The sequence below is a fragment of the Notothenia rossii genome (genome assembly GCF_949606895.1).
Source record: "Notothenia rossii genome assembly, chromosome: 4".
In the NCBI taxonomy this organism is placed as follows: Eukaryota; Metazoa; Chordata; class Actinopteri; order Perciformes; family Nototheniidae; genus Notothenia; species Notothenia rossii.
The window spans coordinates 62,278,856-62,304,066 of record NC_136902.1 but is presented as its reverse complement, the minus strand read 5'-3'; the positions used below and the strand labels follow the sequence as shown (position 1 = coordinate 62,304,066).

The window sequence follows — 25,211 nt, the reverse complement described above, 5'->3', positions numbered from 1 at the left end:
TCACTCCGGTGAGGTCATTCATTAACTTCTCTGACCTTATGCCAGACTGTCAAATGTTCCCTTGCAAATTCAAATAACATAATTCAAAATGTTACATAAGTTACATAAGTGAAATATATTCAGCTATACAGTACATAACATTTAGAACATCCTTAAGTTTTATATAAGCCTTGCTGGCAGATAGTTTTGTATTTCATTTATTTAATGCCTTTTATTGCTTATCCCCCAAAGTGAATTAACTCTCCAAACATATCATAATGTTAGCAATATCATCAAAACGATTGTCCCATTATGTCATATTTACTGGCAATAAAACTGTAACCTGTAAAACTGGGTTCTGTGTTTATCCAAAGAAGACCATACTGAGGAGAGTTCAGTGACATGACTCACTTCCTTTTCTCACATCCTGTGGTGTCCTACAGCAACTTTCAAACCGTCTCTACGCTAGGCCAACAATCAGATAATATAAACTCGTAAAGAAACATGCAAAACACTAGCTTGGTGGCTAGACTTTGTGAAAAAATACTTGATAAAGCCAGTAGAAAGTACCTAGTGGTAGGACAGTAGCAATCAGTCTACTGTAAAAGGGGCATGTGAAATGATATTGACATGCAGATATGACACCTTCACACAACATTAAAGCAGTTTACACGCTGTCTGTTTTATATTTAGCTCTGGCTCAACTTTGTACTACTTGCAAATTATCAGTCACTTCCTTGATGTTTTTGTATATCAAGAAGTCTAGTCGAATGGGCAGGTGGGTCTTTATTATACGATACGATATACTTTATGGTCCCCGTAAGGAAATGTGTTCTGGACTCCGTCCTGCAGTTCCGCATACATGTACATATACAAACATAGTGGACATTAAGAGACATACACATATCATCAGTCATACACCGTTTGAACAAACACAATACACAGACGCACATACTGACAATGGCGACCTAATGCACAACCCTCATGGCCAACGTACAAAAAGTACATTTCATTACATTTGACTACACTTCATTTCATGTGAATGTTAAGAAGCTTAATCGACATAGGTAGGAATGAGTGCTTATAGCGGTTATGTTCATTTTATTGAGATTTCTGTGTCTAAAGAATACTTTTTAAAACCAAAAAGCCCACACTTCGAAAAAAGATGTTAAAATATGAGGGGGAAAGGACATGGAAGCAATGATCATAGTAGTTGACATTACAGGAATTTATTGGAAATACATTACTTCTGGTTACAAATTAGAATTTTGACTTTCATGAACCTTTAAAAATAACACTGTCTATGCACTTTTTTATTTGTTTTTGTTCAAAGATTTTCAGTGGGAGGGGTTGGCTCAGACCTGGGGGTGAAGTTAAACTGTAAACGCTACCTACTGAAGGGAAATCGAAACCTAACTGTGCAGTAAAAGAGATTGTACTTGTAAAAGTCTCCCATTTTGTCCGCATCCGCAGAACACAGCCAACTTGGAGTCCTGTACATTTACAATTTGGGACAATGGCTTACAATCAGACACCGTTTTACAACCCAGTAAGTAATTCAAGTTTAATTTCCTCTCGTCTCTGGTGGTCTCTTCTTTCCTGACAAACGAGGTGGAGATTTGTGAGTCTGCCCATCTCGTAAACGAAAGCTGGTAATTTTAAAGTAATGGAAAGTAATCCGTATTGTATCTGATAATCTAGGCTACGAAGGATTACGTTTTAACATTTTAAAGTAAAATGCTTCAATCTGGTGCACTTTGAGCGCCCAATTACTAGAGACTAGATCTAGGGGGTACAACTCTAAACACCCATATAAAAAAGATCGGTTTGCATTGTATTAATCAAATAAGTATGTGAACATAACCAATAACCCATAGCCAATAACAAATAAATGGTTAACATTTATTAACTACGTTACTATCTCTCTCTCTCTTTCTTCTCTCTCTCTCTCTCTCTCTCTCTCTCTCTCTCTCTCTCTCTCTCTCTCTCTCTCTCTCTCTCTCTCTTACTTTGGCTGTGAGCTGCGGGCGCTTGATAAGCCAACACCCCCCACTCTCATCACTTACGGCCCGTCCATACTATAGCTTCAAAAAAAGCTTTGAGCTGGGCGTGTCTGAAGCTTGGGGATTTTATTCGAGCACCGCGACCAACAACCAATCACTTGAATGTCCCGCCCCCGGCATAAAAAGCAAAAAACCCCGGGGATTTTATGCGAGCAATATATATACAGTGCTTGAATTGGAATAAAAAAGGTGCCAGTACTCTAAATCAGCAACTGTTTCAAGTCAATTTATTTAAACAGCCCAAAAACAAGTATTTGGCTCAAAGTCATATAGTATATCCTATAATGCTGGTGTGTTTGTCTCTTTACTTTATATTTTAGAAAGGCTCACTGTACTTAAACAAAATGACTCAGGGTGCATCTGAGATTAGAGGGGGTGCAGTGGTAAAGTGCTATTTTTATAAGTGGGGAGTGGACCAGTCACCCTCTAGGGGGGTCCGGGGGCATAATCCCCCGGGAAGATTTTTTTTTAAATATTGAAGTTACAGTAGATGCATCAATCTGGTGCATTTTGAGGGGGAAATAAAGAGACCATATTTGTTGTCATGCGTCAATCAGGGCCGGACTGGGACAATAAATCAGGCCGGGAATTATACACCCAGCCAGGCCACTACCTGTTTTTTGTGCCATTTTGCTGGATTTATTTGTCAATATTTACAGCGTTGCTGCCCATAGTGATAGCCCTCTAGTTTAAATCTACTACCCAAAAATAAACATATGGAGATGGCTTACTATTTAAAAAAAAAAGGCAAATCTATTTAGGAACCTGTCAATGTGAACATATTTTAAGTGGGGGTGGACCTCAAATCCTCTAGGGGGGAGCATGCTCCCCCGGTAAGATTTTTTTTAAATGTTGGACTTAAAGGTGGGGTAGATACACTTTTTGTTATATTCCATGGAATACTCTTAACATCCCGATAGCAATGAATATCTTAAGTGCTTTGACAAAAAATCCATAAAAAAAGTAATCTGTGGAACCCGTAATACTGTAAAAACTACAACCAATCCGTTTAGCCGGGAAACGGATTGGATTGCCGCCCTGTCTGTCAGCTTTCCATCTCGTGCACGCACAAATGTATCTCGTGCCCTCATTGGGCCTGCCGTCATTGGGCGTGCATTGCAGCAGTACTTCAATAACTCGCCAGCAACAGGCGGCCACTTTCACCATGGCAGAGTTAGGTTCAACATCGTCTACTGGTCGCAAAAGAAAAAATGTAACGGAGCAAATTAAGAACAAAAAGAAAGTGGAAACTAGGAGAAGTCAAAACAGAGTTGCTTTGGCTGTGTAGTATTGCTAACCTAAATGTGTTTAGCTTTGACTGTTATGTAACGTTACTGCAGCCTGCTCTCGTGGAGGAGGTGCTCTGTAAGGAAGTCTGAAGGAAGGGGCGGATTATTGGTTATGGCTAGAAAGGATCCGTCTTGTGTGAAACTCTCGCGAGAGTTTGGCTGAATGTCACGTGGCTGAATGTTTACGTTTGGCAGGCAGCCTTTCAGTTACGATCGTTAACATCAGTTGGCCACAGCAAATGATGGTGAGAAGCTAAACTATCTATTAATTATGTCAATGACAGGGAGTGTGATTATTGAAATAGGGTGTTCAAAGAAGAATGACAACACTGTAGATCACCAACACTATGGTTTATTTTTTATTCACAGGCATGTCAACGTTGTCGCAGTAAAAGTCCCAAGATAGCTCCTGGTGCAATAAAATGTTCCCTTGCAGTGTTTTACTATTAAGTCTGATGTTTCTCTATTAATATTGCTGCTGCATTAATGTGTATGTTGCATCATGTTACTGCTGTAGATGTGTTTCCCAGCCGCCCCGATTACAACGAGAGTTACAACGAGAACGTGACGTCATATTTACACTAGACGGATCCTTTCTAGCCATAACCCGGATTATTTTTGGCATGGAGGGAGGTGGCAGAGACAGTGGGTGAAACTGATAGTTTTTTCGCCTGTTTGGAGAGTTTATATCCAGTTTACTTCGTTTTAACATTGCTATTGCTTTGTATGTCGGGGGCGGGAGATTCATGTGATTGGTTGCTAGCAAAAAATCGCCAAGCTTCAGACACGCCCAGCTTCAAGATTTTTTCATGCCTGTAGTGTAGACGGGCCGTCAGAGTCCTTTACCTCACTGTGCCTCTCAGTCTGACAGGAGAGCTCTCCTCCACCCTGTTTGTAGAAACAGCTTCTTATATCCGTTAGCGCAGCAGAAGCTAACAACATTCCCCGCCGGTACCGGTGCACCCCCTCTCTCTATCTATCTCTCTCTCTCTCACGCTGGCTGTGAGCTGCGGGCGCCTGACAAGCCAACATCCCCCACTTTCATCACTTACAGCGCCCATCGTACAGGGCAATGGAAAATGTAACCGGGGTGAAAAGGGTGTTATCTTTACTTAATTATGAATCTTGTTACATCAAGGCTGAATTTTTTTTTTTTTTTAATTTAATCTTGTGGAAGTGCAGATCCCCTGTCCTCCACCAGGGGGTGCTGCAGCACCCTCAGCACCCCTACTTCCCACGACCCTAGTAGCACCAGATGCTAACAACAATACACGTAACCGGTGCGCGCGCTTTCTCGCTTGCTCGCGCCACACATACACTAACACACACCCTCCCGAGCTTGAATGACACACAGAGACCAATCGAGGGCATTAGTATGATCTGTATGAAAGTGGCCATGTCGGCAGGCCACATCATGTAGACAGCCAGTCACCCTCTATGAGGCAGAGTCAGACCCACATTTGCGCAGCGTTGCGTTCACAATACATACGTATAAGTACCGGCACCTTACCGGTACTCAGTAAGAAGTGCCGGTACCACATGGGTAAAAATCAGAAGTGCCGGTACTGCATACCGGTGAGTACCGGCCCAATTCAAGCACTGTATATATATATATATGAACTCCCCAAACAGGCGAAAACCTACCAGTTTCACCCACTGTCTCTGCCACCTCCCTCCATGCCTGGTTCCTCCGGTTTGTATCCCAGTAAATACTTCTGGTCGTAAAGAACCGGTTGATTTGCTACCGTAATTTCTCGTTTGGAATATGAGGAAATGAACTGCGGTCTGGCTCTCCCAGCTTGCACGCGGTTTGATTGGCTAGCGCTTGAACTGTCAGATTTGCATAAACGGGATTTGATTGGCTGACGCTGGCTACTCCGGCGTCTCCGGCTTCAGAAGTTGAACATTGTTCAACTTTTGCAGCCTGAAACGCCAGGAAAGCTCCGCTCTGCTACCCACAATTCAGTTCGGTGAAAAAGCGAGGCAACGTGACGTCACCCCATTCAAAGTGAATGGGCAGACGCGTTGGAAACCGTTTTTGAAAGTGTGAATGGGGTGACGTCACGTTGCCTCGCTTTTCGCCGAACTGAATTGTGGGTAGCAGAGCGGAGCCTTCTTGGCGTTTCAGGCTTCAAAAGTTGAGCAATGTTCAACTTTTGAAGCTTCTGAAGCTTTCGGTGGAAGCGTCAGCCAATCAAATCATATGCCAGTACAAGCTCTAGCCAATCAAACCGCTGCTTGTGTGTCAGGGGCGGGAGATTCATGTGATTGGTTGTTGGTCGAGCTTCAGACACGCCCGCCGGCAAGCTTTTTTTGAAGCTGTAGTGTGGACGGGCCGTTACAGCGCCCATCGTAAAGGGCAAATGGAAATTTAAAATTCTGTTTTATTGTATTATATTTGTATTTCATCTTGTGGAAGTGCAGATCCCCTGTCCTCCACCAGGGGGTGCTGCAGCACCCTCAGCACCCCTACTTCCCACGGCCCTGGTTACATATAAAATACAATGCAACAAATATAACATACATCTAAAGCTAACACATTCTTTCTGATAAACAAATCACGTGTTCACCTTCTGCAAAAAAAAAAAAAGGCCCACCTAAATGAAAACCAAAAAGTAAATTCAGGCAGCATGCGTTACTTATTTTTACATAGGTGTTGTATTACAAAATAATTGTAATAAAAAAATAATTGTAACATATTTTAATATTTAAGAATCTATTTTTATTATTTAATATATGTTTTGGACTGCTGCTTCCTGATCTTATTTTGGCAGTAACTGTTTGACATCCTGTCCCGAGAGATTTAACAGATGCAGAAACATCTTTAGCCTTGGACAACATTAGCAGAACCAAACAGAACAATGTTTTATAAGTCACTTTCTGCAGAGAAAACAGCATAAGACACACTATATAAAACAGTTCACACCCAGGCTGCATCTTGTAATAATGATCAACCAACCATTTGTGCATTGATAAACACGCACGTTGTTGAATGTTGGCTTGATCCCAATTTTACCTTGTAAAAAAAATGACTGGGGACACACGGTAACAAGTTAGAATAAAAGTTTGTCCTTTGCAGAGCATCCCCTTCACCGGATCAATCCATGGTGGTCTGCAGGAGGGGAAGATCATCAGCATCAGTGGACGAATCCTGCCTGGTATTGATAGGTGAGACTGTTCTTTTCATCTCTTAATCTCTCAGCTGTCCCAACATATAATGGCAGGGAAATATGAAATACGTATATTGTCAAACAACATTTCCACCTCAACAAACATAACTTTCAGAAGAAATAAGAGACCTTTTAAAAAAAAAAAAGATAGTATCCTGAAATGTGTTAGGCTTTTATTAACCAACCAACGATTCCATTTACATCATCTTTTGTGAGTCGATAACTTTGTTATCTGACATAATTTTTCATGACAAATGTAGGAAAACATCTCGTAGCTTGAAAAATAAAAAATAATTAAAACAAATAATTAAACAAAATGCTTCTTGAGGACATGAAGTGACAAAAACTTTCAACATGTCTCCATTAAACCCCATTGTAAGTTCAGCCTCATCGATCCCCTCCACAGCAGCCGCACACCTTTAGTTAATCTGCCAAAAAGGCCACATTATTAACCCGAAAGTACACAAAAAGTACACTTCAGATGCTCAAGTTCCTTGACATGCTTCACGCTTTGAAATTTCACCAATATCTGTTACGGTTCTTCAACAGAACGTTCAAATGTAATGCTACGTTCACACCGGACGCGATGCGAATATAATAATTGCAGTTTGTTTTATCGCGTCATTCAAAACAGACATACCGTTGACGCGCCGCTGGCTACAACAAAATGAACATATTTTACCGTGATTAAATTGTAATACACGTTTCTAAATGATGCCGACGTAACAACATACTGATACCGGTTAGTAAAAACCATGAATTAATGCTTGACAAGTCTGCAGACAAGACGGCAGTCGAAAAACCTTTTTTAATGCTTGTTTTCTGAATGGAGATTGGGTCGACCAGGCTAAGCTAACGTTGTATATGCTCACTCCACACTCATAACAACGGCCTTCAGACATAAATAAACCAGCGACTGTATTCACCATAACACAGACAGTCTGTGGTTTGTACTTGTTTAACTTCTGTACAGTTTCTGAACAGATATGAGGAGCTGTGATCTCTGTGTCCTAACTGCTAACAGCTAATGGCTGATGTTTTCTGGTTGAACGTCAGTGACGGCAGGCTGAGATCCTCACCTCTGATTGGCTTCCGCGAGAATGCGTCACGCGAATTTGACGCTCGAGTTGAAAAAATTGAACTCTCGCGTTTGACGCGGCCCCCTTCAATCAACTCAATCGCGTGATTCGCGCCGCGTCCACCGCTTCATGCGCGCCGTCGGAGCGAATTCGTGTCTGATCGTGTCTCTGCATTGACTTTACATGTAATCGCGCCGCCCCCAAACGTCGCATCACGTCCGGTGTGAACGCAGCATTAGAGGTTTATCTCTCTTTCAGAACAATGAAAATGCTCTCCTCTCACTGATCACCATGGAAACCTTTGATCTCTGGACACGTCGTTAGCTCAAATATAAACACCTGTGTCATGGAACACGATGATGTCATAACTCCAACTGACATGCTCAGAGCAGCAGACTTTAGATAATGGTTAATGGTCCTGCCCTCAACAGCTCTACGTCAATTATGGGGTGTCATCATATGCCGTTTCCATGGAAACGCATCCCTCGCCATAAAAGACGATGATATATAAATATTTAATAACACGATAGTAACACGGCTAGATCTAGTTTCTCTTAATCTCCTAATGCATTCACTTTGATCCAAGAGCAAGAAAGGCTTGTCGTGTTTACTTTTGATTACTATCAGAAGATCACATTGCAGGTGACTGAAGCAATTCATGTTTTTCATTTTGTCTCAACAAATGTCTGTCCAATATATGACTGTCTCTCTGAAATAAAACCTTTGTTATTGTCAAATGATTAGTTTGAAGCGGTCAAAACCTCCAAGAGGCAGCTTAGGACTGTTTGTTACTATTCATGACTTTATATATTGGCCATTTATACACATTTCTAATCATAAAAAAAGCTAATAATCTCTTGTAAAACATGAATAATGACTCTTATTTTTCTCCAGGTTCCATGTGAATTTACAGTGTGGTTCTAAGACCAATGCGGACATTGCTCTCCAGATGAATCCACGATATGACAGCCACCCTGGTTATGTGGTTACCAACACATTCCAAAATGGCAAGTGGGGCTCTGAAGAGAGGAAGTACAACTCTCCATTCCCTGCTGGCAGTAACTTCAGCCTCAGCATCACAGTGACCCAGCAGTCCTTTCAGGTCTGTTGCTGAAATTTCCTATAGACTGATTTCACTTCCCTACATTTCCAAGTTGTACGAGTCTCTTTTGTGAGTGTCTTTGTTACAGCAAGTGTTATCATGCACAGTGGCGAGCCGTGACTTTTATACCTAGGCCCTCTGAACCCCACCCCTTCCCTCGAAAAAAAAGTTATTACGTCACAGCGTATACTTCAGCGGAATATCAAAACAACGGCCCGGGGTGCAAAACGCATCAATGAAAGCGACCCTCTACCACACAAAACAACACCTGTAAATAACCCAATTTGTGTTCTTTGAAATTGAAAAGGATATTGCATTGTGTTGCAGTTGTATGTCTTAAGTGTAATTTGGCATGCTTTTATTTTGAAGGCGAGTTTACGCTGTTGACAGGAAGTTGTTGTTGCTATGGAAATAAGAAAAGCTTCACAGCGGGCGGAACTTGTCATAAACTCTGCGATAATAAAACCCAACCATTTAGAGGGAAGATATGATTGGTCAATTGTACTGTCATTTGACATTACTCTCTCGTTCAGTTACTATAGAGAACTGCAGTGACGCGTCGTAAAACCCAGAAGTAAGTTAGCATTTTTAGCACTTCCGGTTCCTTCCTCAAAAAGCAATGCATTTTTTCCATAGGGTTTTGGAAAATAGCTCGAAATAAGGTCTGTGGTTGACACAAATTTAAGAGGTAAATCACGTTTTGTTCTACGACATTAAATACATCAGCAGTGACCCCACTGGGGATTTTTGAAGAGTTTACGTGTCTGAAAAACGATGGTTGTTACCGAATGGCTGAATAGGACTACAGAAATTGTCGAGGCCGTTGTACGTCATTACGCCGAACACGTAAACACTCCCGCTAAGTTTGTTTTCCCCTGTGTTCTGCTTGAAAGCAAGTACCTGCCTATCTTTAGTATCTGTATATCTATATCTGACCATTAGAATCTGTATTTTTGAAATTGTCGTTTTTAACACCGTAGTTTTACAAATTATAGAATAATTAATTACCAGTGTTTCCCAATTTTACTCGGCAGTTCGTTTCGTTGTCTAACGTTAGCTAAAGCTAGCGCTACTAGTTAGCTACGCAATGGTTTGTTGCTTTGCTCCGGGTTGCAGCCACAGGTCTTCGCATGAAACGTGCTTGTTCTATCGTTTCCCGGCCAATGTTTTCCAAAGGAGAGTCTAGATTCGTGCCATGAGGTAAGCTGACGTTACATTTTTGTCCATGTCACGGTGAAATGTAAATAATGGGTAGTGACTGTATCGCCGTTATAGAAATGGCGCTGCTGAAAAGACCGCAACATAAGTAAAGATAATGAACACATCCTATTAAAACCTGTGTGGCTTATATGATAAGTCTAATTAGTACAAGCAGCAAAACGTTTCACCATGTAATTAAAGATTGTAGTCAGGGAAATCAGTTTGACATATTGAACTAATAACAAATCACCTCTGGCTGGCAGAGAACTCTCTGCTCCATAGCTTCTCTTGGACGTAAAATCACATGTACATTTTACATTTATATTCAATTTAATATTCCATTCCTCACATACTTTTGTATATATAATAACTTATATTTTGTTTTTCTTGTCATGCTGCTGCAACACAAACATTTCCCAAATTGGGATCAATACAGTAATATCTTATCTTAATTAATTAAGAAATATAACTATTATAATTAGTGTAGCAGCTGACACCTATTTTCAATATGGATTAATCTACCATTTATTTCTTTAGTTCAATTTTCATCTATAAAAATGTCAAAATAGTGAAAATGTTCACGAGACTTATCAAAGTGCAAGGTTATATCTTTAGATGTTTTGTTTTAGCCTATGTACTGTATGTCTTAATGCTCTTACAGTAGCCTATATGTGACGGTGTGACTTCCATGAAACTATATTTTATATCTTCCCAACAGACGAGCTGACAGGAAACCTAACACTCTAACAACCACAACATTGCAAAGGCGAGTAAATGTAAATTAAAAACAATTCACCATTTTTTTATTTCTTCTTCCTTGCAGTGAGGTGAAGCTGACCTTGCACTTGGTGCCAGTAAGGATGTTCCTCACGCAGGCTGAATGTTTCTCCTTTCTTACTGACAAAGAAGCCCTTGATTTGCAATGCTTCACTTATTGTCATTTCCCTGGCTCCGTAGGGACACTTTACCTCCAGCACAGCGGAAGACCCTACCAGACCATCCGGAGATGCCCCCAACAATCCTGATAGGGAGAGCCACAAATCTGACTCATGGACCTGCATCTGAGTTGCAGTGGTGAATGCCCTGACACCCTCACATTCATTCATAGTCCCCCACTGTACAGACAAAACACCATCAAGGGCCTGTTGTTGCCCTAGCACCCTGGCAATAAAGGAAGCAGTCACACGCTTTGACCTCAGGACAGCTCCAAAGTTGCTGGCAGTCAACCTTCCTTTCCTGAACAAATGCCAGTTTGGGTTGGTTCGCTGACCAGTGGTAGCCACCTGAATTGCCCTCTGTTGCTCTTCAGACAATGCCATGCTAGCCACAATTGCCTCAGGTCCCTGATGCCCAACAGATTTGATAATTTCAGGAACAGTAAGTGTTTCCAAGCTGTAGTGTTCCTCTTCTGGCTCGGGGGAGAGAAGCCAAGAAATTCCTGAGAACCTGCCCCCGAGTCTGTCCCTCAGCCAGTCACGATCTTCGGAGGTGGGCTCTCTTGTCAGCGGGTTAAATTAGTTATTGGTTTCAACAGTCACATTAAAACAGTTACTAAATCAGCTTACTATCAACTAAAGAACATATCTAGGATTAAAAGACTAATGTCACAGCAGGATTTGGAAAAACGTGTCCATGCTTTTATCTTCAGTAGACTGGACTACTGCAATGGTGTCTTCACAGGTCTCACTAAAACATCTATTAGAAAGCTGCAGCTGATTCAGAACACCGCTGCTCGAGTCCTTACCAACACTAACGGCCCGTCTACACTACAGGCATGAAAAAATCTTGAAGCTGGGCGTGTCTGAAGCTTGGCGATTTTTTGCTAGCAACCAATCACATGAATCTCCCGCCCCCGACATACAAAGCAATAGCAATGTTAAAACGAAGTAAACTGGATATAAACTCTTCAAACAGGCGAAAAAACTATCAGTTTCACCCACTGTCTCTGCCACCTCCCTCCATGCCTGGTTCCTCCGGTTTGTATCCCGGTAAATAGTTCCGGTCGTAAAGAACCGGGTGATTTGCTACCGTAATATCTCGTTTGGAATATGAGGAAATTAACTGCGGTCTGGCTCTCCCAGCTTGCACGCGGTTTGATTGGCTGCGCTTGCACTGGCGGGATTTGCATAAACGGGATTTGATTGGCTGATGCCAAGCATCGAGCCTCAAAAGTTGGAACATGCCGATAGATGCTCGTGATGCTTGCAAAGCCATGCCATGCTCCCCACAATGCAGTTCGGCGAAGATTAAACATCTTCTACGTCACCCCATTCAAGTGAATGGGCGAAGCGTTGAAAGCATTTTTTGATGCCTGTAGTGTAGACGTACCGTAAGAAAGTGGATCACATCGCTCCAGTTCTGAAGTCTTTACACTAGCTTCCTGTGTGTCAAAGAATAGATTTCAAAATACTGCTGCTGTTTATAAAGCACTGAATGGTTTAGGACCAAAATGCATTTCTGACCTCCTGCTAAATGATGAACCATCCAGATCTCTCAGGTCTTCAGGGACTGGTCAGCTTTCTGTCCCCAGAGTCAGAACTAAACATGGTAAAGCAGCGTACAGTTATTATGCTCCAAATATCTGGAACAAACTCCCAGAAACCTGCAGGTCCGCTGCAACTTACTACTTTTAAATCCAGGCTGAAGACTTTTCTTTTTGTCGCTGCTCTTAATTGAACTATTCATATCTTAGACTGCACTGTAACTTTTATCCATGTATTTTTTCTTTTAATGTTTATTTTATTAGCTTTTCTTTTTAATGACTGATTTTAAATGCCATTTTCTTAATGTCTTTCATTTTTTTGTAAAGCACTTTGAATTGCCTTGTGTTGAAAAGTGCTATATAAATAAACTTGCCTTGCCTAATAAAGATTTCATGTGACACATACAATTGATTTGTTGAATGTGAATGTGAATAAATTAACTCTGTCTTAAAAGGTTAACGGTACTCTTGCTATCACTACTCACCGACACTATAAACCTTGTCCCTCACGCTAGCCCTGACAACACCGATCAGCACACCTTCATCTAGGCTGCACTGTAACGTGTCCTGACTTGTAGTGGTTCTCTCCTCTATCTACACTCTTCTTGTCATCTTTGTAAAACGATATCAGACTGGTAATTGACACAGCCATGACTTCTAGTTAAATTCAGTGTGGCTAAAATGAAAAGCTTTGTTAAAATATGCAAGCACGCGAAAGTCAAATTCAGCTTTATTGTCAAAAATTCTACATGTGTTATACATCCAGAAATATCGAAATATCGTTTCCCACAGTGTGACATGTATACATAAAACAAAAAGGGCCTAGATAAACGTGGTATACATTAAACAAAACGGGCCTAGATAACCGGGGTATACAGTTTAAAATGTTAATATATTTAAAGTGTTCAAAGTGCAGTGTCAGTGCAAGTCAGTTGAAACGATCTTAAATTGGCGTGACATTGAAGTCGTGCGACCCTGCTGCTGTACTGGCTTGTAGTTCGTTTATAGCATAACGTTAGCATTTCGCTTTTGGCGACTAGATTTATGATTCAAAAATTATAAAATTAGGGTTGACATGTGGAGATTATCCGGCTGAACAAAACGTGATCCCTCTCTTAAATGTGTGTCAACCACAGACCTTATTTCAAGCTATTTTCCAAAATCCTATGGAGAATTTGCATTGGTTTTTCGCGAAGGAACCGGAAGAAGTTTACTTCCGGGTTTTACGACGCGTCACTGCGGTTCTCTGCTGGCCCTCTGTGAGTTTACAGCAGGACCACCAATCAGCTCCTGTCTTCACAGTGGGTGTTTCTCAATTTCGAGGACGCTTGCTTGGTAGCACATGTACCTCCAAGTCACTTGCTTCAGAAGCGAGGCAAGAATCCTTCCTAGCCTCGGAAAATGAAGAATTGTGTAAATATGTTTTTAAATATAATTTTTTAGAATATCTTAGGTCCTCAGAGAGGGCCTAGTGGGCCCTGACGGCTTGCCACTGATCATGCAATAGTTTAATCTAAGTTAACAAACACATAATAACCTCTAATGTTTTACAGCAGTCTCACTGAACCTGGGTTTTTTTACGACGTGTAGTTATTCCTAGTAACCGATTGTTCATAGGGTCATTTGTTTCTGGGAAAATGAGTAAGCATGAGAAAATGCTAACTGATTATGCAGAAAACATAGATTTTAACACATTGAAAACACCCTTTTCAGGATGATATCGTACCTTCACAAGTGTCAACACCGTATGTATCATCTGAATTTGGGGATAACATTTTCATATTCTTAAAGCCAATACTTTATTTTAATTTGTGATGATGGAAACCCACTGTCCAGGATCCTGCCGTGTTACTATCGTATTATTAAATATTTCTTAGCTAATTTAAAACACCCTTTTCAGGTTTCTATTTTAATATAAAGGTACAATTTATTTCCATGCTCAATATTTTTCTGTGCGTGAATACATTTCCATATTTTCTCTCCAGCTGACTGTCAATGGCAGCCACTTTATGGAGTACAGGCACCGTATTCCTTTCCACCAAGTGGACACCATTTCAGTAGGCGGGAAAGTGGAAATTTCCAACATTACCTTCCAGAATTCCATGGTGAGGATGCTCCCACAGTTATGTCTGGCATTTATTGTATTTTATGTACTTTATGTCAATGTTCTCGTTACAAATCATCCCACACCTTATTACACATAGAGTATGTGAACAATATAGCAGAAGTTATGAATAAGATTAAAGTTCTTCTCTCCTGTGTTTCCTTTTCCTGTCCAGCAGGCGTTTTCTGCTCAGCCGGTGTTTGCTGCTCAGCCGGTGTTTGCTCCCCAGGTAGCCTATCCAACCCAAGCTGCCTTGCCTTCTTACCCTGGATTCCCAATGCAGCCTGGATTCCCAATGCAGCCTGGATTCCCTATGCAGCCTGGATTCCCTATGCAGCCTGGATTTCCCTCTCAGCCTGGATTCCCCTCTCAGCCTGCAGTGCCGGTGAGTTTCCGACAAAAAAAATGTGTTGGTCAAGTTAAAGGGGACCTATCGTGCAAAATGCACTTTTTGATGCCTTTTATACATAAATATGTGTCCCCGGTGTGTCAAGGAACTCACAAAGTGTCAGAAAACAAAACCCTCTCTCTTTTCCTCTGTATGCAAATCTCTAAAAAGGGGGTACAACGGAGCTGGTCCAGATTTGCGAAATGTGGACCCACGGCACTATCAGAAAGTTACTGTCAGAAACAATGCCTTTTGGACGTAATATGGTCTTTGTTTACATTAGCAAGCATCACTAACACTTAGAGCTAACCTGTACTGACGAGAGTATGTGTGAAAAAAGCAGGAAATAAACAAAGGAACTCACCTTGTGGTAAACCCGCAAGAGAAAAAGCATTTGAGCTCCATACTGTTTCAGAAATAATCCTTGATGTGGTTTAGAACATGATGGCGTTTAATCACGGCAGAATTTAACTGTATCTGCCGGTAGAATTCTGTGCGGGCATTAGCTCCCCCTACTCTTATTTTTTTTTCTAGATAAGGACCTAAAATCTGCCTTTCTCTAAGGCAGGGGTGTCAAATTCAAACTTACTGAGGGCCATTCTGACGGTTGTGAATAAAATCAGGGGCCATGACATTCATTACAGTGATTCTTGTTATGGTTACAACTCATATACATGACTCAGAGATAACGTCAATGCAGCCAAACTGGCGTGTTTATTCACAATCAAACCAAACACATGACTGGCGAGAACCTGTCAGGAGAGGGCACATGGATGACAGGACCATAACAAATATGTTTAGAACTAGGCTAGCAGGTGGATTAAATAAAATAAAAATAGTGTGTTCCCCCTTCATATTTGTGGATAATTGTTTATATCAGCAAAATAAGATGAAAGTGCTGTCAATAGCATCAAGTGCAAAACCAATGCTGTTTTTAAAGATAATAATAATTAAAAAAAAAAGAGAAGTGCACAATTAAACAAACTACATTAGCAGTCTAGCCTACAGTAGGTTCAGTTTATAACAAAATAGTTCACAATTAAACAAAACCATTAGGACTACTACTGTATCTTTCAACACAACAAATGTTTTCGGTGATAACACAAAATAGTCAGTGCAACAAGGCCTATCTGAAATGCATTGTAGTTTAACTTTTACCAGACACTCTGCACCTTTTCTTACAGATGATCTCATCTATTCTAGGCTTAATGTCCTTTGCTGTGGCCACTTTCAATACCGACGTCAGATGCTGGTCAGTGATCCGGGATCTGTGGGATGTCTTATTCAAGTTCATTATAGAGAACATCTGTTCGCACGAGTAAGTGCTCCCGAACATGGACATGATGTGTGCAGCATGAAGACGCAACTCTGGCACAGATTCAGGGAGGAGAGGTGCAAACTCAGCAGCCCCGACTGACTGGTACTGGGTCTTCAGAGCGCTGTTACATTGCAGTTCAATGAGTTCCAATTGCAGGTGCTCAGGTGCAGTGTCGACATCAATTGCAAAAGGATTTGCGAACAGGTCAATGTTGAATTTCTGTGATTCAAAATCAGCAAACCTCCTGCTGAATTCCTCTTTGAGTGTGTTCAGTTTGTCAGCATACACTTGGGTCGGGAGTGGAATGGTGACGGTGGCGCTTATTGTTTGACAGGTAGGAAAGTGGGTCAAATTACCTCTACGCATCTGCCCCTCCCACAGACGCAGTTTCAGTTCAAATGCCTTCACGGAGTCCCGCATCTCTGTGATCAGCTGCTTTCTTCCCTGGAGTTTCACATTCAGTGAATTGAGGTGCTCAGTAATGTCACACATAAACGCCAAGTCGCCCAGCCACTTTTCATCCTCAAGCTCGGGGACGGGCCTCTGTTTGCTTTCCATGAAACGAGCGATCTCAGTGCGGGTGTCGTAAAACCTCCTCAGCACTTTCCCCCGACTAAACCAGCGCACCTCTGTGTGATAGGGCAGATCCTCTTGCACGGAGTTCTCCTCCTCTAAAAGAGCCCTAAACTGCCGATGATTCAAGCCCCGTGCACGAATAAAGTTCACAGTTTTAGTCACAACAGTCATGACATGTTCCATGCCCAACACATTACCGCAGAGGGCTTCTTGGTGGATGATGCAGTGGTAAACTACCAAGTTTTCTCCTGTGTCCCCCATCGCCTTTCGGGTCAAACCGACCAAACCCCGAACTTCCCCGCACATCGCCGGTGCACCATCCGTTGTCAGTCCAACAAGTTTACTCCAGGGTAGCTCCATCTTGTTCACGCTCTGCTCCACTTGGGTGAAAATATCCTTTCCCGTTGTTGTCCCGTGAATCGGTTTCACGTCTAAAAGTTCCTCAGTGACGGACAGCTGACTGTCAACCCCGCGGATGAATATGGACAGCTGGGCTGTGTCCGTCCTGTCTGTACTCTCATATACAGCTAGTAAATATGAAATAAAGTCCTTGGCTTTTGTTTTTAGCTGGCTCTCTACATCGGAGGCCAGTTCATCAACGCGACTAGCCACAGTATTACGGGACAGGCTGATGTTTGAAAATGCCTGCTTCTTGTCAGGGCATACAACGCTGCACACTTTTTCAAGGCAGTCTTTAATAAACTCTCCCTCGCTAAACGGCTTGCTAGCCTTTGCGATTTCCTCTGCAATAATAAAACTTGCCTTGGTAGCAGCCTCACTTTCACTACTGATGCGGGTGAACATGCTTTGCTGATGTTGAAGGTTGCGTTTCAAGTCTTTGGCTTTCTGCAGCCGCTGCTCCATGGACATGTTAGCATATTGCTCGCCATGTTTCGTTTCGAAGTGTCTGCGGATGTTATACTCTTTGAACACTGCCAGCGACTCTTGACATATGAGACACACTGGCTTTTGTTTTAATTCACAAAACAGGTATTCAGCTTCCCACCTCTCCTGAAAATGTCGATAATCTTTGTCTACTTTTTGTTTTTTCGCCATCGTTTGTTTATGCTAGCTTTCAATCTCCTTTGCAAAGCGTACCTTCAGAGAAGGTTACTCGGCCGTTACTGACGTAGTGAGACGTGCGACAGCGCCCTCTTGTGTTTCAGCGTTGCATTGTCACAGACACAAGCTCGCGGGCCACATTAAATTGATGACCAGGATTGACAGGAGGGCCAGATTCAATATTGCAGAGGGCCATGTTTGGCCCGCGGGCCTTGTTATTGACACATGTGCTCTAAGGGCTAAAACAGAGGGATATGAGGGATGTCTAACCATATTAAAATAGCATAATAGGAGACCTTTAAAGGGTAGGTTGACACAATAAAAAAAGATAATAACAACATGAAATCTAATTCTACCTGGCCATGTAGATAGTGTCATTAGTCAAGATGTTGGGCTGTCTTTGTTTATTTTCTACCTCTATACTAATACAGTATAATGGAGAAGAAAATATAATTGTATCAATGGCTGTGGCTGCAGGGGCTAAGCAGGCGTCTACCAATCAGAGTGTTCTTGGCAAGATGCTTCACCCCAAATGGTTGGCATGTCTACAGTATTGAAGTGTATGTGAATTGCTTTGGAAAAAAAGGTCAGCTAAATGACATATGTTGTTTTTTATGTAGTAGGGTTAGGGGTGAAGCCAAGTACCTTGTGCTACAATGGAAAAACAGGGCAAAACAATAGTAAAATGGATTTCTGTACCACGGGAGGACTGCATACACAGAAAAAGAACGGTGAATTATATGGGCAGAGAAACATAGTTCCACAAAAAAACATTTTTAAATCAATTTTCATAAGCCTGGTGTCCCGCCCCCTGAACTATCAAAGCTTATGAAAGACAAGAAAGCTCAAGTGTCTCATTAAAAGCTCTAGTGTTAACAAAATATGTTGAAACTGCTAGAAGAGTCTTAATATTATTGTTTTTCACTGAAAATAAGTGTAGATGTCCATTTAAATGCATTTGTATTAAGGGTGAGTTATACAAATTATTTTCATTTAAGGAGCAGTTGGGTTTAATACGATAGCAAAGGGTTTAATACAAAAACATAGTTGGCGAATCATCAAAGATGAGTGAGGGGGTTCTTAAAGAATGGCGACCAGCTCAAGGGGTCCACGAGACCAAAAAAGGTTGGGAACAGCTGCATTAAACAATGGTTTAAAGTAGAAAAGTTTTTCATTTTTGCTGGACTGACCTGAAAAAGCATTAGTTTAGACTTTTTACTAATCTGCATAATTATGTAGTTATATTTTTCACAGGCTCCGCCCTCTACTGGACTCTATGGGTACTCCCCCGTATCCTATCATGCACGCATTCCTTTACTGAGACTTCCATAGACGTAGCAGGCCACTGGGCGGGCCTACCTGAATGCGCGCGCATCCACTGCATAAGAGGCGGCCTCGCCCGCTTACTTCTATCCCTTTCTCTTCAGCTAAGCAGCATACGAGAAGTAACTGAGTGAAGAGAGATGGATAATAAAACGACAAGAAGATTTCTTTAAAACACAAACGACAGTATGGACTCACCTGCGGAGCGCCCGTGTCCTTGGTGCCCAAGAAAACAGGCGAATTCAGGCCCATTCTGGATCTCCGTGGTATGAATCTCCACATTGCACACAAATCGTTCCAGATGTTGCCTATGAAACAGTTACTGGAACTGGTGCAGCCAGGCGATTGGTTTACAACCATCGACCTGAAGGATGCTTACTTTCATGTCGGAATTGCTCCGAGACACAGAACGTTTTTGCGTTTTGCCTTCCAGGTTCGGCTACTCCCTGTCCCCGGGCACGTTGAGCAAGTGCGTGGAGGTGGCACTCCTGCTGCGCAGCCGGGGCATGAGAGTTTCCTTTTATCTGGACGACCTCATAGTTATGGCCAGCTCCAGGGAACGGGCAATGTGTCATATGGCTCAATTGGTCCTGCATCTACCCAAGTTAGGATTTGCGATCAATTGGAAGAAGAGCGCCCCCATGCCTCAACAACAGGTGTTGTATTTGGCAGTGGTGCTTGATGCAGGCAGGCTACGCACCACCCTGTCAGAGAGCAGACAGGCATCCTTGCTACGGGCAGTTTTCAGACTGCGACAGGGGGCAACAGTGACAGCTTTAACTGTTATGCAGACCCTGGGTCTCATGGCAGCGGCTCACGGTGTGGTCCCGCTGGGGTTACTGCATATGCGCCGCCTGCAGAGGTGGTTCTCCAGCCTGTGTTTGGATCTCAAGAGACACAAACGGCGGCTGGTGACCATCCCCCCCTCACCAACCTCCAGTTCTGGGGGTCCCCGGATCACCTCCGGTTCTGGGAGTCCCCACTGGGACGGGTGATCTCATATCTCAGTGTTCACGGATGCATCCGGAACGGGATGGGGAGGAACCTGCCTAGGGGAAGCTGTAGGAGGTTGCTGGGCTCTAACAGAGTCTCGACACAGTAACCTCCTAGAGCTACGGGCAGTAGTGTTGGTCCTCCAACATTTCAAACCCTTAATCCAGGGAAAACATTTAATGGTCAGGAGCGACAACAGCACCACAGTGGCACATATCAACAGACAGGGCGGAGTCCGCTCCGCCGCTCTGTTGACCATAGCGGAGAAATTGTGGTTGTGGGCTGCAGAGGTGATGTTATCTCTGAGAGCCCTCCACATTTCGGGTCTGGAGAACAGGGGGGCCGACCTCATTTCGAGGGGCAGACCCCTGCCAGAAGAGTGGGCGCTCCACCCAAAGGTGGTGAAGCGAATCTGGGCCCGGTTCGGGACAGCAGAGGTGGATCTGCTCGCCAGCCGGCGCAACACCCACTGCGCACTGTGATTCTCCATGGCACTGAGCGACAACCCTCCTTTGGGGGTGGACGCGTTTGCACACGAGCCATGGCTAAAGAAGCTGCTTTACGCCTTTCCACCGTTATGTCTCATTCTTCCTCTCCTACGGAGAGTGAGGCGGGAACGTCTGTCAGTCATCCTGGTGGCACCGGATCGCGTAGGGGCGCCGTGGTACTCAGAGATGACGCAGATGAAGGTGGGCCAGCCCTGGGCGCTTCCCCAAGTTTGGGGGGCGATCTCCCAGGAGGCAGGTGCAATTGGGGCGTTACCCACTCTGGGCCACCCTCTCCAGGCTTGGCTCCTGAGAGGGATAGGCTAAGGTAGGGTGGATTTTCTGATAGCGTTATTCAGTCTATCCAGGCAGCTAGAGCAGGATCCACCACAGCCTGTTACAGGCCGAAGTGGCTGGGATTCCTGCGATGGTGTGAGGAGTGAGAAATAGAGCCCCTATCTTGTAAATTGGGGTCTATTTTGTCGTACTTACAGTTGTTGGTGGACAGAGGGCTTGCTCATTCCACAGTGAAAGTGTATGCAGCAGCCATCTCGTCCTGCCACCGCTTTATCGGTGCACCCGAGTCGTTTAAACATCCGGGCTGACCGATGCGGGGTAACGGGGGTGTCCTATGCTACTCGGCTGAAGAGAAAGTACAGGGATAGCAGTGAGCGGGCGATGCAGTGGATGCGCGCGCATTCAGGTAGGCCCGCACAGGGGCCGGCTACGTCTATGGAAGCCTCAGTGAAGGAATGCGTGCATGATAGGATAAGGGGGAGTACCCATAGAGTCCAGTAAAGGGCTCCACTGTGCTTATATAACAAGGGTTACCATACGTAACCAGACGTTATTTTGGCATCCTTTTAATACATTTCTGGCAATAGCATCAGCCTAATATCTTAATTCTGGATACAAACCATTATAGTAAACAAGATTGAGTGATCCAAATTGGGACTTCTTTGTCATAATGAACAGGCTTGGTGACATTCTCTGAACTGTGTGTGTACAGGTGTGTAGCAGGATGATGTGTTGTGAACCCAGACGTTACGACATTTTGTTACCTGATATATTTTGGACTTTCACAACTTAACAAACCATCATCACTGTCATCAAATTTCATTTTATTTTTTATTTATTCATTTATTTAACAGGGACAGTGCACATTAATGAACATTTCTGTAAATGTGCCAGACTTAGCCAAGAGGCTATTTTTCATCTGTAGTCCCTAGTCATCAATAAATTAACTTAATAATGGATATTTGTATCAGTCCTTTATTCTTGTTTCCTCTCTGTACAGGCTGTCCCATACAAGAGCATGATCAGTGGTGGACTAACGCCTGGCCGGACCATCACTATCCAGGGAACGGTTCACCCCGAGGCCATCAGGTCTGACCCAATACCAATGAAGCCAAATTATAAAACTGGCACAATACGACACTTCACCTCAAAACTGCTGTATGCATGTAGCGGAAATCAGAAATGAGGACTAATATTGAACCCAATAAAAGACAGATAATCAAATACAGATCAGAATCAGAGTCAGAAACAGGTTTATTGCCAAGTAGGTCTTCAAAATATGCTTAGTAGCAAAAGTACTAAATGTCCTAATGGCCCATTTCAGAATATATAAATGAAATTTCTCGATCATATTTATCATATTTAAGTACCTCATATCGCACTTAAGTCCAGTATTTGATTAAAAAACTACTTTAGTTGTTCTCAACTGGACAACTTTAACCATAAAGAAGAAATTGTCTGTTGTAAATTTGGCCGGAATATTAATCAGCACCTTCAATTTAATACCTGTATTCACAGTTAAAAAAACAAGAACAATCACAAGACAGAATGGAGATTTGAGAAATGGGACACCCGGAAAAAATATCTGAAGCTTGAGAATAGGGGCCCAGACACTGCACAGAAAGTATTTAAAAATAGAGACTAACTCTCTATTTTTAAATGTATTATACAGAAACATGTACATGTCTAAGCAACAACAACAAAAAACATCCTCAAATACCTACTAAATTAAACTTGTATTTACTACCAATGGTCCCAAAACATGCAAAAAGGATGAGAAGTCCCAAACCATTGAGTGTATTCAAGCTCTGACATATTTGTGCTAGCCATGCTTCAAGTGGAAACAATATGTGGTTTGTGTGACATGTTGATGTCTTGTCTTTGACCTGCGTGACCCTCAGGAGCTGCTGGATCTGGTTCATCCTGCCCATAACTCATGACTAACTCTTGGTGTGGGAACTGTGCCTTTTGTTCTGTTTTCCTGTGGTCAGGTTTCCTCATTCCTTTAACAAAGTTTCTAGTCAAGGTTTCTCAACTTTTAAGTCAAGAAGTCACATGATGCACCGTAATAGAAGTTGCTGCCCAGAAAATAAAACTGAAACCCACATTCTTTGTTGGTTGCACACACATTTATTCCAATGTGCTTTTTTCAGGAAAAAGTTCTTCAATTTTGATTTGTTCATTGGTTTAGTAGTCGATCCTGCGATTTATCAAATGACCTTGACCTGTAAAAAAACTTAAATCTGGGACGGGCCATGTACTGGGGCTTAGTCTCTGCTACAGAGTTATATATCTATATATAGATATATAGATATATATCTATATATATATACATACATATTTGTATTTAATGCCTCTACCGTGACATGCTTTAATCTTCAAAAAGCACTATTCTTCTCATAGCACCTCTTTTCACCCTCTGTCTGAAACTAGAGCCCAGTCTGCTCTGATGGATAGCTGGCTGGCTCTGTTGTGATTGGTCAACTGCTAAGAGAGTTCCTACCCCTTAGCCTATCACATGCAATGTGTTGGGGCACTTGCCAATAGAAGCACAAGTGTTACATAAACAAAGGAGTCCAATCAAGGTGCTTCAGGCAGGGGGGGATGTGTGGGAGAGAAACTCCCTCTGGTAGAAACTTTGGGATTTTTCCCATCGCAGACCATTTACATGCACCAAAACCTAATTAACTAACTAGAGGAAAGAGAAAAAATACAAAAAGCACTTTAGGGCCACTCTAAAATTCCTAACTGTGTTTCCTTATAAAAAGGCAGTGCTGTCTTCAGGCCCCTTTTCTTAGACTTTTATTTGTTCATTGGTTATGTAATCCCCATGTGATTTGGCCACTAACCTGGGTTGCGAATACGACCCAGGCTCGAATAATAGTAATGGTGGACAAAAAATAATCTTTAAACAAACAAAGACAAAACAAAAACTTGAATCTAAGTAAGCATTCATTCAGAAGGCCCAGTATCATGGTGTGCTCTGTCTTTCCTCTCAGGTTCAAAGTGAATCTCAGCCATCCCTATGGCATTGCTCTGCATTATAATGCACGCCTCGACGAGAACACTGTGGTCCGAAACACCAATAATGGGGGGCAGTGGGGCAATGAGGAGCGAGGCGGAGTGATGCCTTTCCAACGGGGGAAGCATTTCACGGTAACACTGCAAACACTGATCACACACACTGACCAGGGGGAACTTCATTGATAATAGGGGCTGCATTTAGTACATCATTGTATCGTCACTTATTTGTATAGCATTTTTTTTTAAAAGGACTTCACAGTCAGTCAAATAAAATGTTAACATGAACGTAAAAACATATCAATAACAATATAATTATTTAATTAAAATTAGAATTGTTACATTAAACTGCATCAGTGCAAACTTAGATGGTGTTTTCTGATGAGGAAAACCAATGTGTTTTTATTTTGGCTACTTTCTTTCCTTCTTTTCATTCCTTTTTTTCTTTATATTTCTGCAAATTGATATGACTGCACATAGCCCCTTGATCAGACTGTTCTTAGCAACGGTCTACTAGAAAAAGAGCAGACCGCTGAATGTCCAAATTGAACAATCAGAATCAGGTACTCAACTGAGCCCATTTTAAAGTTATTTAGAAATCTATAACTTCCCTCTTTTCCTTTTTTTTCAGTTGACTATCTGTTGTGAGAGTCACTCCTTCAGGATTGTGGCCAATGGGATGCAGGCCCACAACTATAGGCATCGTTTCTCTCCCCTCACACAAATCAGCACCTTGGAGATCGATGGGGACATCAGCCTGACCTCTGTGCAGGTGTAGACCCCGTGTGGCTGATCTCACATCTTACACCAATCATGGTTTTCCTGACTCCAACCATTACACCATTTAATGATTCCATGCTAATTGATATTTACTTGATATTGTATATTCATTTCATGTGTATCCATACAACAAATAAGCATTTTCTTTTATATAACATGCTACATATTTAATCATAATATTGGTTCTTAAAGGAAAATCAACAACTGATAATCATGCCCAGTCAGATCATAAATTAAGTAAATTCAGTTTTGTTCAGCAGACACTTTGGTGTCAAGGCAAATTGATGAAAAAATAAGTAAAACATAATAGCACATCACAAACCATAGTAACAAACTGAGTGCAGCTAAAAAATGTGTGGATGTTTCTCATTGATATTTGAAAAGTAACAAAAATGTAAGTTTGAATACTGTTGTAAAATACAATGTCCTCTTAATTGTGTAATAGTAAGTGTTTGTGAAACATTGAAATAAAAATGTGTAACATGTACATGTTAAGTTTA

At 42.2% G+C, this 25,211-nt stretch overlaps 1 protein-coding gene across 2 annotated transcripts; it reads left to right on the top strand.

Moving 5' to 3' along the window:
- The first annotated feature begins 1,368 nt into the window (after nucleotides 1-1,368).
- Nucleotides 1,369-25,211, top strand: LOC307035973 (galectin-9-like). Of its 2 annotated transcripts, none has more exons than XM_079675885.1 (8): nucleotides 1,369-1,528; nucleotides 6,411-6,499; nucleotides 8,475-8,682; nucleotides 14,350-14,469; nucleotides 14,647-14,853; nucleotides 21,911-21,999; nucleotides 23,910-24,066; nucleotides 24,563-25,211. In XM_079675885.1, the coding sequence occupies exons 1-8, from the start codon at nucleotides 1,496-1,498 to the stop codon at nucleotides 24,707-24,709; spliced, it is 1,050 nt and encodes a 349-aa protein (XP_079532011.1). In that variant the 5' UTR covers nucleotides 1,369-1,495; the 3' UTR covers nucleotides 24,710-25,211. The 2 variants fall into 2 exon arrangements, with proteins under 2 accessions (XP_079532011.1, XP_079532010.1); XM_079675884.1 differs by having other exon boundaries at nucleotides 14,644-14,853.

What these genes read in the sequence shown, in the direction of transcription:
- LOC307035973 (XM_079675884.1), top strand. Translation starts at nt 1,496, where the DNA reads ATGGCTTACAATCAGACACCGTTTTACAACCCA. An exon ending in CCTCTCAGCCTGCAGTGCCG is followed by an intron (nt 14,854 to 21,910) that starts GTGAGTTTCCGA and finishes CTCTCTGTACAG; the next exon opens with GCTGTCCCATACAAGAGCAT. An exon ending in AACGGGGGAAGCATTTCACG is followed by an intron (nt 24,067 to 24,562) that starts GTAACACTGCAA and finishes CTTTTTTTTCAG; the next exon opens with TTGACTATCTGTTGTGAGAG.